The following is a 15,305-nucleotide window of genomic DNA, read 5'->3' on the forward strand; positions in this document are numbered from 1 at the left end:
ATATTTTCTTCCACTTCAGTCAGTATATAATCTTTAAAAACATCATAGAGAAATTTTTGTCCTTCATAAAACCTGCATTTCTAAAATAGGCTATGACCTTTCTTAGAAATCTACTTTTTAAAAATTTAAATTGACCATTGAAATAGAACACTGACTATTATTCAGATTAAAAAGAAAAATAATAAATGAAAATGTCATTATTATCACTGCTATATAAATTGATGTTAAGCTCTATACTAGTACCTTATACCATTCTTAGATTCCCCCCCCTAAAATCCTAAATTCTCCATTACATATGAATGGCCTTATAGATTACAACGATTTCTCATTATTTAAAGCTTTTCTACTTATTGGCCTCAAAGTTGCATTATACTTAAATAACATAAAAGCATATAAAATGTTCTAACATTAAGGTCTTTAAATTTTTAATGTGAATCTAATTTTCAAATAAATATATGTAAAACTGTATTAATAAGTCCAAATACATTTGACTTGCAATATATGTTTATTATCAAAGATTTTTGATGGTCATTAAAGTTCAGAGTTTGATGTTTGACTCATTAAGCCATAGATGAACAGATCAGACTTTCCCATCACATCATTTTATTTTCTTGCTGCATTATAAGTTGCTTTGTCGTTTCACTCTCTAGTTTTCTATTGATATGTCTTCCCTAAAGATCCTTCTTCAAAGTCTGAGAGGTGGAACCATGAAGAAGAGGCCCACACTTTTCAGCCATTAGGTTTTCTTCTCTATATATGTGTAGTTAAATTTAACGATTTCTCTCTAGTCTCTTCTATTTCACGTTGAACACCAAAAGGACACTAGTTTCATGTTGATACATGAACTCTGAGGGAATATCTCTAGAAAATAATTGATAATTTGGTCCTCTTTTAGATCTTTTCCATAAGCACAAAATAGAAAATTAAGGTAATGACAGTATGTAGTTAAGAATCAATTGTTATATAAAATGCTGAAATAATTGGAAAACCAGCATTTCTTTTTTGCTACATATGCATTTAGTGTGTGTATTAAAAGCTAGAGAATGAAGACTTATTCAAATGACCTCACATCATTCCTTAATTACAATATTATATTTATAAATATATAAATCTATATGAATCTAATATAATTATAATTATAATAGATTTTAAGGCACACTTTCTAGGTCCATCCCCAAATACCAAGAAACATGCCTCATCAAGTCACTAATTATATTTATTCCCCATTGTATATTCAGTTATTCTGAGTATATTTGTAGATTCCCTTTTCCACAATGCTGAAATCAGATAAAAGAACATCAGCATTTATATAAGTGTTTATATGTATTAATATTTTTATAAATTTGTTATTTCAACTGAATTTAGTTTGCTCAAAATGTGTTTTCCAAGCTCAACCCCTTATAGATAAATAATACTATAGGAGGAGGCGGGGACATGCTTTCAATTTCTTCGAAAATTGCCTCAGTGGTTGAACTTTTTACAGACCAAAAGAAAGAGTATGCATTTTAATTAAATACTTCCCTAGTGGTGGTAAAACAAGATATTAGGAGTAAGGGCAATGAATAAGTCCTCTCATGCACTACCACCAAATCTCCCTGGAACCCGTTTCGAAGACCTGGAATTGTACCATCACTGAGTTCTTTCTTTATCTTGAGGCGTTGGCCTATGTTAAAATATGAAGACACTGTAAGCATAATGGAAACCATCTGGTCAGAATTTTTATCAAATGTAGATCTTGATACAACGAAAGATGGACAAAACCCGAGGGTACCAGAATCTGTAGATTGAAGGTAGACAGCCTCCAGAGAGGAAAAAGTCAAAGAAATCACGAGATGAGAAGGTCTTGCAGGAGGTCTTGGACTCTTTGTTACTTTGCCTAAGTCCACATATTTTTCCTAGTGGCTAAGAAAAGACCTCAGATGTGAAACATAAGTGCTTAATATAGCGACAATCCTTTATGCAGACACGAGCACCATTATCGTATTTTTGCTTCTAGTGTGTATACAAATACATTGGAACTAAAATGCCCATTAACTCACCTAAAAATAAATCTCCAGTGTTCAAACCTGAAGAATTAGACAATAGGTCATTTCTTTTTTCATCAGGTAAACCAATAGTCTACTAAACATTATTTAAAGGGTACAAAAAGAAACAATCTGGCATTTATTTAATTCAATATGTTTACTTCATCTTTTTCTTATACCAGGTTTAATTTACCTACTAGCATTTTCAGATAAAATATGGCAAAGTTTGTATAGTGTGTAGGTAGACACTAAGACATGCATCCCAAAAAAGTCAACTTTGTTCTAACATAAGGAATAACTATTTTTTAAACTAATAAGGAAATAATTTATACCTACACAAATAAAATATAACTATATCTACCCTAAGGTAGAAGATTGTTAAGAAATAATCCACATTTTAATGAAAGAAATTATTTCTAAAAATATTTTTTTAAAATAGTAACTTTTATTATATTAATCAACTGTAATGGTGAATTTTGATTTGGAATTTCTTATGAAAATCATGAAATTATAGCCAAATAAACAAAAGCATACAATTCAGCTTCATGCTCACAGAGCAATTTCATTAGTACATTTCATGAAATTTGGCAGCTCTTTTTTTTAAAATTCCTGATTTATCAAACATTTTGCAATAAAATTGAAAGATACCTTGGTCAAATACTACAAGCAGATTTAATCTGGAATTGAATTCTGTTGTCATCTGTACTCATTTGTAAATAGTAAAGATGTTTTACCTGAGAAAGAATCTTTTATTCTAACAAAGGAAACCAGAGATTCCCTTATTTGTGAGAACTGTTTTTCAAAACATGTTCTTAGTAGCCTTCTCTACTAATGTCTTGGATTTTGGTAAGCATGGTGATTGCTTATGGTCAAGTTCTTCCAATTCAATGAAAAAATCCCAGGGAAGTATGGATAAAACTCAAGGTATATTTTTTGATGTTTGTGGTTTTAAATTTAGTGTGTGTAGGTCACAAGCATGCACAGATGGTGTCATTTTCTTCTTAAAAGAGATGTATGGGAGAATTAGCTGGACACTGACAAGAATGTTGAATGAAATCAATTCTTAAAAACATTTAAGAACTCAGCTTTTTTTTTTTTGGTAAGAATGCATCTCAGAAATAATCACTAAAATCAATGCTGGAATTTATCATGCTAATAGGTTTCATTAAACGCATTTTTATATAAAATAACATCAAGCTGTGTCATTCCTCAACTGTATTCTAATTCAAAAATCTTTATCAATGTGATAGTTTCTTGTGTGGTTTTGTGCTTTTTACTTAAAATTTTATTGCTTAGCATTACTTTCATGCAATTTTTACAGGATATTTAACTTTGAGCGGAAAAATAAATGGAAAGCCAATAGTCATAGCAGTTGATTTTGTCTATCAACTAGTGTAACAACTGAAGAACACTAATTGATTATGTTACAATTCAAATACATACAGATATGGTTGAAGTCATTCTGTAACAATCAAAAAGCATAAGCAATAATATAATTTATCTTAACATCAAAGTTATATTTGTGATAACTGAAAAAAATAGTAACAAAGCTCACATTTCTGAGAGTTTTGTTTTAAAGGTGTGTTTTGAAGAGGAAGATAACTAATATTAGGTATGATACTAGAGAAGAAAATAAATTTTAACTAAAGATGTAATTGTTCTGACTGGGAGGCAGAAACAATTATGTTTTTCATACTCAAGTTAGTAAATAGCTGCAAGCAATTGTCACATAAAATTTTTGTTCACCAATAGTTTAAGCAAATGAATTAAAGGATTTAAATTACATTTGTGTTTTTCAGCCAAATGCTTTCAGTTAACACAGACTACATGTAATCACCTGTAATGCAATTTTTTTTTTAATTTCTTTATTCTTTAGTTTCCCATTCTTTTTTTAGTTAACATTCTAAAAATGATGTTTATTGTAATTCAAAAAAATTGGAAGTCCAGTTTTAATGTTGCAGTATTAACTATGCCAATAAGACTGGACAGCATAAGAATAAATATACTGGTAGTAGTCTCAGCACAATGATGATTCAGTGGAAAAAGCTATTTTGTAGTGTGACATCTTTATTAGTTGTATATTGTGTAACTGTATGCGTATTTTTATGCACATATGTCTATTTTTTAACCTATACAGAAATGGTTTCCTAATTAAGACCACGGTTGGAAAAAAATGTTTGTTTTCTTGGTAGTCTGATAGGAAAGAGAAGATTACATGCTCATAAAAGAAGACTCTTTTGTGTTTATAAATTCATATCTAGGAGAAGTTGTGAAAAAACCAAGTGGGAGTATTTTGAATACATGTACTTTCCTTAGGTTCTTTTCAAATAATTTCCTACTAAAGAAAAAGTTACCCAGGAAAAAGTATGCTCAATAAATTTCCAAATTAGATCTAACATTGTTATATGATCAAGAAACTTAAAATATTATATGCAACGTCTTGCCTCACAAAATCCAGAATACATTTTCTATGGGGCATTTGTTTAGATGACTAAGAAGAGAGTTGCTAACATAAAACAATATTCTGGTACTTGTGTTGGGAATTACAATAAAGATGTGTTTGAACTGAGTAAGGACTTGTGTGAATGTTCTGTGCTAGAATAATGGAGCATTGAGATGCATTTGTGCTTATTCATAAGAATAAATAAAATTAGTGGCTAGGTTTTATACATGATGTAATCACTCATATTTCAATGGGTATTTTCCCCTAGAAGGCAAAGCAAGGTCTTTGTGATAATTGCATTAGTGCATTTTATAGATAACTGCATGATGAGTAATGCACTATCTTAATCTTTAACGTTGGGACTCTTTATGTCATTGGTTTCATTCAAGATTTTCTATAGCTCTATGAAAGCTGGGTTACTTACCAGACAGAGGGACAACTAAATTAAGATATGCTTGCTCATAGTTGTTAAAATGTAAATGGTTTCAAGTAAAACCTCAACATCAAATGTGCTTATTTTAGTATGGAAGTTCTTTTCTTATAGTCCTTAAGACCATAGGGGTTTCAGAAGTACACTGATATCTTCGAGATGTGCTTAGTTACCTTATAGATGTTAGAATTGGGGACAGAAGGAAAAGTCTTGAGCCATCAGAGGATTTAAAGTGAGATTTCAGTGATCCTTTACAAAAGCCGAAAAGTTTATTTTACAATAATCACAATCTTCCAAAGACATTTAAACTGGATAAGTAGGATGTTATTACTAAAGTCATCACTCATGATTCAGAGGAAGATTTTTGCCATACTACATTGTGGGATGCAAATTGAAAGTATTCCTATATTTCAAACCTGAAAATATGAAAAATGTATGCATGCATTTTACCTAGTAGATTTCTGAGCCCTGTTGACAGTGGTAATTATCGTGAATTGACCTAAGGTTATATATGTACATTTGAAGAGATGCATATGATCACTTTTTTTTTAGGATTTGTATATTTTAAGAGATGCATACCAGTGCCCCCAGAAATCTATCATATACTTGTTTTAGGAGTGTAACATAAATGTAAATGCATCTTCCCTGTTGGAGCTTCACTGACTCATTGGAGGTTGGACCATTTTGATCTGAAAACTAAATGTTATGACAAGGCCCTTCCAAGAAATAAACCCCTTTGTATGGAATGTAAAATGGATCCATGTCATTCATGATTTCATACCATAGTGGATCAAGTCATACTGAAGCTTCAGGCTTACTTGAGTCACAAGATGCAGACTTAAAATACCCATGTACTTTTATTCATAAGTGATAATAGTTCTTAATTCTCTTCTCATACAGATATTACCAATATAAGAGAAAGAATCAAAGTGGTAAAATAAAAAAAAATTACCCTTTATTTTTACTTTTTATTCTAAATTGGAAATTCTTAATGATACAGTAGTAACTGCTTTTCTTATACTGTTATGAACAAATAATTGAAAATAGATATTGCCAAGAGAGGACAAACTATCCTTCTGTATTATGATACTTATACATTTAGAATTTTTTTTCTGAAACTAAAAAATATGCCTATTAAATTTTGAGTGCTGAGAGAATACCTTTTTTGATTTGAGGGATGCTTTATTTGTCACTCTGTATTTTCATGCACATAAATGGTTGTTGGTGATAGGTGTAATTTTAATGCCATCTGTTACAATTAGGAGTTCCCCACTGATAATTTTAGCTAATAGCATCATTTATTCTGTGCTTTATTTATTGAAATTTTGCCTTTCATTCTTTTAGTCATTTAATTTTTGTATTCTTTCAATTCTTGTTCAAAGTTAGAAAATTTTTTGAGAGATTATAAGTTTAAATTATAACAAAGACTTCCTTTGGGGTTAGGTAGCTATTTCCATTTTCCCATGAAGCTTCTACTTTAATATACTTTTTTTATTGCTTAATGTCGATTTTTTAATGAGATTCTGAAGAAGAATGTTTGCTTTTTAGTTTAGATTAGCTTGACAAAATAGTACAATTAATAGATAAAAATATGCTGAATATATTTTAATATTTACCATGTGCTTTACTTGACACAGGACATATTAATTAGCCAAATGACAGTTGTGTGATAAACCAACTGAAATGTTTTCTATGATTTACCAGTTAATAAAATAATATCCAGTTGAATTAAACAACAGGATTGACTAATTTTTTTTCCTCTGAAAGAACAAGTTGTTTTTTTTAACCAGTTCAATAAATTGAACCAACTGGTACAATCAAACCTGTTATCTATTTAAACATATTTCAGAGTTTTTTCTTCTATGTATTTGCTAATTTAGCTAATTACATTAACTGGTGACATTAATAGCAATACCTTGCTAAAAATAGAAATCTAGAAAAAAATAGCAATTTGAAGGAATTTGATAAGGCTAATATCTAAATTTCCTGGAAGGGGAAATGCATATATAGACAATCTTCATAATATTTCAGGTAGAAAAAATTATTTTGTTTATCCTAATCTTTCCATGTCAGGGGCATTTAAAATATACTTGTAACCACTGACTACTACTTCTTTTTTCCTTCTTTCTTTCCTTCCTCTTTGGGAAGATCAAGGATAGGTACCAACCAAGAAAAATTATCTGTAGTTCTATAGGTAAAATGAAAGGAAAGAAGTCTTCAAAATAGAAATAGCGACCTTAGAAGAGAAGAAAGAGAACAAAATTTTAAGTTATATTTTTTAAGTGCTTATGTTTTTAGAATTTGTTTTTAAGTTCACCTGTTGTATTAGAATACTTTAAGAGATATTGGAGCATTTAAAAAGCATACCAAATATAAGTTTTTTTCTCACAGTGCATCTTTTGGCAAGTTTTGGAAAGTAATGTACTGTGTAATTAATGTTTTCTTGACATTTTTATAATGGTGAAATTTTGGTCAGGCTCATTATTTGATGTCATCTGTATTTAATACTAAGGTGTTGTGACAGAGAGGAAAACGATTATAAAGTCACATCACAATGATTATATCTATACTATCTCTTAATACTTGATCTAAAGACTATCATTCAAAGATCTATTGTAGAGGCATATAATACATCCCTAGAAAAAATATAGTTCTTCATTTCTTCAGGCTTCATGGCATTCCCTGTTACTTACATAATTTCAGGATTTCCCATTGCCATAAATTTTTGTTTCTAAAAGACATGCATAGTTTCACTGGACAGTATTCCAACATCGGCATAGTTAAACATAGTAGTCTTTACTGCATACTTTCATGATATAACAAAATTTCTCAACACATGAAGTTTCTGACTTTTTAATGTCATATGAGATAGAATATCATATGAGATAGACTATTACAGAGCCCCAAAATAAATGATCAATTATCTTTCCCTTCTCTCTTTAGTTCTATTCCACGTAGATTAAAACTTAACCGTCATTTTGACGGGATGTATATTTTTAAGCTATTAAGGTCAGCTGTATAACAAGGAAGGTAAAAACTGTAAACTGAGTCATAAACTATGTAGCCTACCCTAGTGACCTACATTGTACCTTGTATTTATGCTTGGCTTTTTGAACATTTTTTATTTGTACAAAAGTATTGTCACAATATAAAATAGTTGTAATATGCCATTTTTTGAGTGTCCAGCAATACATGTTAAAGAAATAGAACTGTGGGTCTATATAGATATGCTCAAAGTGTTTTCATACTGGCTAAAATGGCAACATCTTGTCATGTGAAGATACAGTTCATTTTGTGATCATTATTCTTGTGTTTGCAGTAGCACTAAAATTCTTATTTTTAATGTTATTGTATATGTAGTAGCTAATCAGAAAGATCTGTAAGATAAACCTGAAAATTTGTGAATTTTAGTTACACTTTAGGATAATTTTTTGAACCTCAAGATCATTTCCAATTATTGTGAAGCTTAGAATTGAGAGTGCTCTTAATGCATCCTAAGGTATTGCTTAATTCAGTATATATACTATCTTAATTTTTTTTAAAAAAAAAACATATTTAATACTTAAATACAGGCATGAAAATGGGGTCTATAGATATGGAACTAAAGATTATTTTAAACAATGATAAATGTGTGTGTCTATGAAAGGTGAAATGATTATGTCATACTAATCACCATACCTTTGAAGATGTACCATAAAATGACTTTGGAAGACAATTAGTTGTTTATATTTATGGAAAAAGTACATTTTCCTAGAAAATATTCTCTCATATTAGCCTTTAAAACTCCATTTTTGTAACCTTTTGAGAATCTGTGATATTCTGCTAACTTAGAAGTATGGTGTATCTTTTGGGAAAAGGTCTGAAATATCTTTGTTGTATATCAATCAGGATGTGAGTGAGATAACTCTTTTGAAAGTTACTCTTTATTATCTTCCTTTCAAATATGGGTTCTAACGAAGCAAAGATAAATCTTCCTACTATAAAACACTGCATGGTACTAGAAATAGCTTTTACATGGTTATACCATAGAATAAAGTGAGTGGGAACTAAGTGGAAACCTCTAAAGTTATACATTATTTATTTTTGGAGATCCAAATGAATATCCATGTGCTAAATAACATACTTCTTGATTTCAGCCAAGTTCAAAAACTTTGCAGAAATAGATCATTTTAAAATGATAACTATGTGTCGTTGTTGTTTTGTGTGTTGTTTGTGTGCGTATGTATTTTCTTTTTCATTTTAACCAGCCTCTTATACCTAGAAGTCCCACAAGCAGCGTTGCCACGCCTTCCAGTACCATCAGTACACCCACCAAAAGAGACAGCTCTGCCCTCCAGGATCTCTACATTCCCCCTCCTCCTGCAGAACCATATATTCCCAGGTATAAAACTAACTATCACATTGTTCCAGGCAGCTTCTATACAAAGACTAACCTACTACATGTAAACTGTAAACTAAATTCTCAAAGAACACCTTGAATACTTTCTCAGTTGTGGTTCCTGAACACATTCTGGAAAATCATTGCTTTATAGAGAATGCACTTTGGTTAGTAACAATAACTAGTATGTATGAAATACTATGCACAAATAACTTATAAACATCTCATATAATAGGAAATAATAGTAAAGTAATATTAAATAACAATTAGAATTATTTTAATAAGTGATAAATAGGTGAAGTTCTTTGGCTAAGAAGCTCCTAGAAATCTCAGGTTCCTTCGAAGCATTTCATACTTATTGTTCTAAAGGAGAAAGTTATAGATAATTTATATGCCTTCTTAAATATATTTAATGAGAGAGTTTTTGGTTTTTTGGATGATGATGAGGGAGAGTGTTTTTTCCCCTAATACTTTTGTTTCTACAATTCTACTTGATTTGCTTCACTAATGTTTCTTTCAAAAAGTAGAGAGGGTTTGCAAGAGAATGAGTTGCCTTTCAAGTCTATTTTCTAGATTTCTTGAGACTATCTCCATTTCATTTCCAGATTCCTATTTGAAAATTCCTGGCAGGTGTGGAAGAATAGAACTTGATACCATAATGCATTCTGTCCAAAAGCATTCTGATATCGAACCTTCTGAAATACAAAAAATTGCAGAAAAGGGCCAGCACTAAATGGGGATAGTTATACCATCACAAAGAATTTGATTCAGTTTTTAAATTAGTTGTACAGTCATTCAAAACAATAATTTAAGGTGTCTTATTTTCAAGCTTAGTGTTAAATTTCTTCAGTTTGTGAAAGAACTGAAATTCCTTGTTTTTAATTAATTTTCATTATTCTTTAGTACACCTAATATTTCATTCTATTAGATATGATGGTACTGACATTTTAAAATCTAAATGCTACATGACAACATGCCATGTCTGCAAATACCGTATTGTCTTCTAATAATAAAACTATAGTCAGTTCTATAAACATTTTAAGTCTTATTTTTGAGAATTAAATGTAGATGTGGAAAAGTGTTTTATAAGAAGATATAATTTACTAAGTTGGCATTACACAAATATATCTAATATATAATTTTCAGTCTTATGTTAAATTTACAATCAGATGTACAAATCCATCCAACATCCTGGTCAAACACAAGTTGCATTTTAATCCTATTAAGATAGCATCAGACTTTCCGAATACGGTTGCACGAGGAGCAATAAAGCATGTGTGTTTCAAATAGGAAGTGACTATTTTTTTGGTTTGCTTTTAGTTTAATTGGAAAGATTTTTATTTTAGTGCAAATGATTAAGAGGCCTTAATCTTCAGAGGGCTACACGTACAGATAAACATCAGAAGATTATTTTTATCAAATCACCACTGTGTTTTAATATTCTTTCCTTTTCTCTTGAGTAGGGAGGAACTTGTTAAAAAGGAAGTGCTTCCTAGGCAGAAAGTATTTAAAACACATTTCAGAAGACAAAAAAGTAAAATGATCCCATTCTGTCTTCTGAGAGTGGTACAAATATGGTTAAGGCAATATATTGAAATCAATAAAAAGTTAGAACATGCTGTTGAAAAATATTAGAGAATGTAAGAGGTTGAAGTATCAATATAATGGTACTTGTTTTGCCAGTATTGTTTGAAAGCTCCATACTTTTCAGTAAAATTCATAATTGATGTGTATTCTCTCACTTGAAATGATTCCTAGTTTAGTATGTAATTTAACAGACTATTCTAAATATATCTGAGTCAACTTATTGTTACCCATTCACATAGTCATCTGAGATAGCACAGTCAGAACAGTCCATGCTTCTTTGTACCACCACCTTTATAAATTATCTGCATTTTTTGGTTTGACTTAAAGTAATATTCATAAAAGTTTTCACAATCGTCATTCTTTTTATAGATATGCCCTTTGTACTTTTTTTACATTTTCTCATTTTGATTATGAATGTGGTTCACCTAATTTAATTCATCCGAGCATATCTGTTTTCCTATGTTAAAAATATTTACATAGGATAGGCAGATTGGTGTTAATTTAAATTACAAATAATAGAAACTTTCTCATCTTAAAAAAAGATTAAAATAGTAGGGCTAGTTGTCAAATTAGGTAGATTTTTCTTTCATGTGATTACAATTCTTTGAACACATTTATTCCAGATAAAACAATGTGGCTGCAAAAGTGCCTTTTGCTTTATAACAGAAAACACTTGGGTATGCGAAGTGAGTGAAATTTGGTCAGTTTTTATTATGTATCTTATAACTTTATACAGTTTCATTTTCATAGTCTATAGTGCAGTTTTATATTAACCAAATTACTTTTCCTGTGGTGAAAATAAAAAATTTGTAGGTCTTTGCACAACTATGAAGTTTAAGCACTAATTTCTCATTAATTTTACTGAGTCATTAAATGTAAAGAGTCCACTAAAGTAGTACCCTAACTTTTCATTTGTTCTCATAAATCCCTTTTAGAGCAAAAGTATAGATTTATCATAAACATGTATAGATATATAACATTAAGAAAAGTTTTTTTAATCTTTACAGCAGAATGAATTAATACGTTGAGTTATTCAGGGTCTCATGGTGTGAATACATACACACTCAGGCACATGCTTATATACACAATACATGTAGCAGTTTATTTCACTGCAGTTTTTGGTTTTATTTTTCTTAATTAAATTTAATTGAGTGAATTATATATAAGTGTGTTTGATAAATCTTCCTTTGGGGTTTAAGGCCTCTCTTTCAGATTATAGAGTAAGCAATACCAGCCCTTCCAATTTTCTGTGACAGGGTGTGCCCACATAAATAGAGCATGGTGAATTAACTAGGGCCGAATCACCCTCTGATCTCAGCTGCATTAACATTTATGTCACAGGCCTAATAGAAAAGTCTGTTCATTCATAACCTTACTCCACTGCCATGAGTTGGTTTGGGCTGTTTCCAAGCTAATTGCAATGTCAATTTCTTTTTGACAGAGGACTAACAGTAACAAAAAGTACCAGGTAATTTGTTCAGGAAAAGTTTTTAGCTAACTGAAAATAGAATTCTGCCTGATTTTTATATTTATTTTCTTTATGTTGCCTAAGAAGTAGCTATATAGTCATGATTTAGTAATAAGCAATACTTTATTTAAAAAAAAAATAAGAGCGAATGTCAATATAAATGGAAACCTCACCTTGTGATGAGTTAAGTACATAAGAAAGCTTGCTGATTCAGTCAGTCTTGAGAATATTATTTCCTACTTTCTGCGTATATCAAATACTAGGAATATAGTTCACTTCATTTGGACAAACCTAATCTAGACATTTGCATACAGATACAGAAGTATAATATACTATAGTATAGAAGTAAAGTATTTTTGCTAAACTGAAACTCATATTTTGGTATTGACATTAAATTTATAAGCTGATTGCCATCTTATAAGATACTATGTATCAATTAAAATTTTCTTTTTATCTTTCTTGTTATAATTCAATTTATTCTGTTGATTTAAGATTTTAAGTCTTGGCACTTGACATAAAATTAAATTTTTATCCAGCTTAATAGCAGATAAAATGACACTCTGTAGGGTAAAACTGGAAACAATTAATTACTAAGAAGAAATAAAATTAATGATTCACAGGGGAAGAAACATTGCATTTTCATCATAGTTCTATTCCAAAAGGCAAGCTTTTCTAACAGAAATTTCATAGCTAGGTAGTAAAACATGTAAAACATACAAGATTCAATATAACTAATCCTAAATGGAATCTTTCTACCAAAATACCACTCATTATGAGCCAAATCACCTGGGCTGTGTGAGTAATACTATGCGTAAGTTTTAGGGATTCCATGAATTATTAGAGACTTTTCTCTTGAGAATCCTACAGAAGAAAATATCAACTTGCCATCATCTTAAATCCCATTCTTAAACTCCATATTTTATCAGGTTTCTCCATTCTCTCCAATAGAAATATTGCTGATGTGTAATGAAAATTTGACATATCCATTTAGAATTAGTTCTGCGAATATATATTTTTACTGTTAAATGAGATAGAATTTAAATACTGAGAGTAATTCTTTTCATTAAGGTTTATCTTAAATTAATAACAGCTGTTCGACATTCTTACAGTACCAGTTTATATGGTGCTAATTTGGTTCTCAAGGCCACAGTACCCTTACAGAGGTGTTAGTTCTTAAACATACCTTTGTTTTAAGCAGCACAATACTATGATGAATCAATTAGGTAAACTGGCAAAAGAAAGGTATATTGTTAACATTTACCTCCTGTCTTGAGCACTAAAAGCAATTCCTTTATATGGCATGGTGCAATGAAAATGGACTAGAGCAGGAGTCAAAAGATCCATGACCCATGTCTAGCTGTATTCTTTATTAGCTGTGTGACCTTTTAGCAACTCATTTAACCTCTTCAAGCCTCAACATTTTTTTCTACAAAATAGTAATATTTAAAAATTGTCTTATAAACCTCAAAAAAAGTTTGGAAAGATCAGAAGACATACTGTGTGGGAAGGATATTAGTACTATTTTAGACCCTCTCTGCCACTTTACCACCCTAGAACTTTCCTACATCTTTCTCCTTTACCTTTTCTTTAGGGATGAAAAAGGAAATCTTCCTTGTGAAGACCTAAGAGGACATATGGTGGGAAAGCCAGTGCATAAGGGATCTGAATCACCAAATTCATTTCTGGATCAGGAATATCGAAAGAGGTTTAATATTGTTGAGGAAGATACTGTCTTGTATTGCTATGAATATGAAAAAGGAAGATCAAGTAATCAAGGAAGACGAGAAAGCACCCCAACTTATGGTAAGTGTTCTTTTCTTACACTGATGTAAGAACAAATGTCTGGCATGGGAATCTCAATTTCTTTTCATATGTTTTTGAATTATGAAAATTACTTGATAGCTTTTGTATCTTTGTCTATCGTGTGCTTCTAAGTGGAATCTCAACAATGTGAGGCATGACATTAAAAATTATTCTAAATTTTTCAAAGGTAAGCAAGAAAAGTAGCTAGTATTTTAGCTCATTAATAATTTATGGAAATCTTTTTGAATCACATGTAATTTTTGTGTCAATTGTCCATTTGGAATAATTCAAGGTTGTTTTTTTCCTTTTTAAAAATGAAAACTTAAAAAATAAATAATAAGTAAAGCTAAAAATGAAGACTTACTAATAACATGACTAAAATAAAATTATCTCCTTATTCCTCAGGAATTTTTACAAACTCTTTAAGATAAAATTTTAAGATAAAATTTCAACTACAGTTTTTTGTACTTTTTAATAAGCTGCAAAATTTGAACGGAAGTGGATTTTAATTAGGAAGGACATACTCTATTTAAAACAAAGATGGGCCTGGTGTTACTATGTCCCTAGGATATTCTATCTTTGACTCTTGTTTTTCCGTGCATGACCAAGCAAGTAACTCATTCACAAACACTTAAAATTGACAGAGTGTGTGTAAAAGACTGGCAAATAAAGTTGCCTAAAGTTAAAGTAGTAAAACCTATGGTCCTATCGCAAGAATGAATGGATTGAATTGGAAATCTGTGCTCTTCCCTTTCAAGTTTTCAAACTAATCATTTTTTGTGAGGACCTTAGGGAAGTGGATGGTCCTTGCTCATTAACCCAGATGTGATCAGTGGGAGCTGAGCAGAAGGAGAAGCTGTTTGTAACATTCTCTTTCTACCTGTCCCCCTTACCTAACAGCCATGGCCATGTGCCTCCCTGCTGTGTTCCCAAAAGATTGGTTATCATGTACCTTAATTAATACACACGCCTTATTTCCTTAAAGCTCTTTGGTAATAATTATGTATGAAAAGTTTTGCTCAAAATGATCCTAAATAATAGGAAACATACTTACTTTACTTCATGTTATTCTCTGTATGTGCACTTTTCTATCATAAGAATAAGCAATGATGTTTTCTAGCATGGCTTCTTAATTTTACTACTCTGATGGCACTTATTTTGAACTGTCATAA

The 15,305-nt window shown here is 30.5% G+C and overlaps 1 protein-coding gene across 6 annotated transcripts in view; it reads left to right on the forward strand.

The window, feature by feature from the left end:
- Positions 1–15,305, forward strand: part of CNKSR2 (connector enhancer of kinase suppressor of Ras 2) — a 270,600-nt gene that overhangs the window by 157,127 nt on the left and 98,168 nt on the right. For all 6 annotated transcript variants that reach the window (XM_036226440.1, XM_036226442.1, XM_036226444.1 and 3 more), the window contains 2 exons: positions 9,145–9,278; positions 13,922–14,133. In XM_036226440.1, coding sequence (XP_036082333.1) covers positions 9,145–9,278; positions 13,922–14,133 — 346 coding nt within the window. The remainder of the gene's footprint in view (positions 1–9,144; positions 9,279–13,921; positions 14,134–15,305) is intronic.

Source organism: Rousettus aegyptiacus, unplaced genomic scaffold (assembly GCF_014176215.1).
Source record: "Rousettus aegyptiacus isolate mRouAeg1 unplaced genomic scaffold, mRouAeg1.p scaffold_m13_p_9, whole genome shotgun sequence".
NCBI classification, from domain to species: Eukaryota; Metazoa; Chordata; class Mammalia; order Chiroptera; family Pteropodidae; genus Rousettus; species Rousettus aegyptiacus.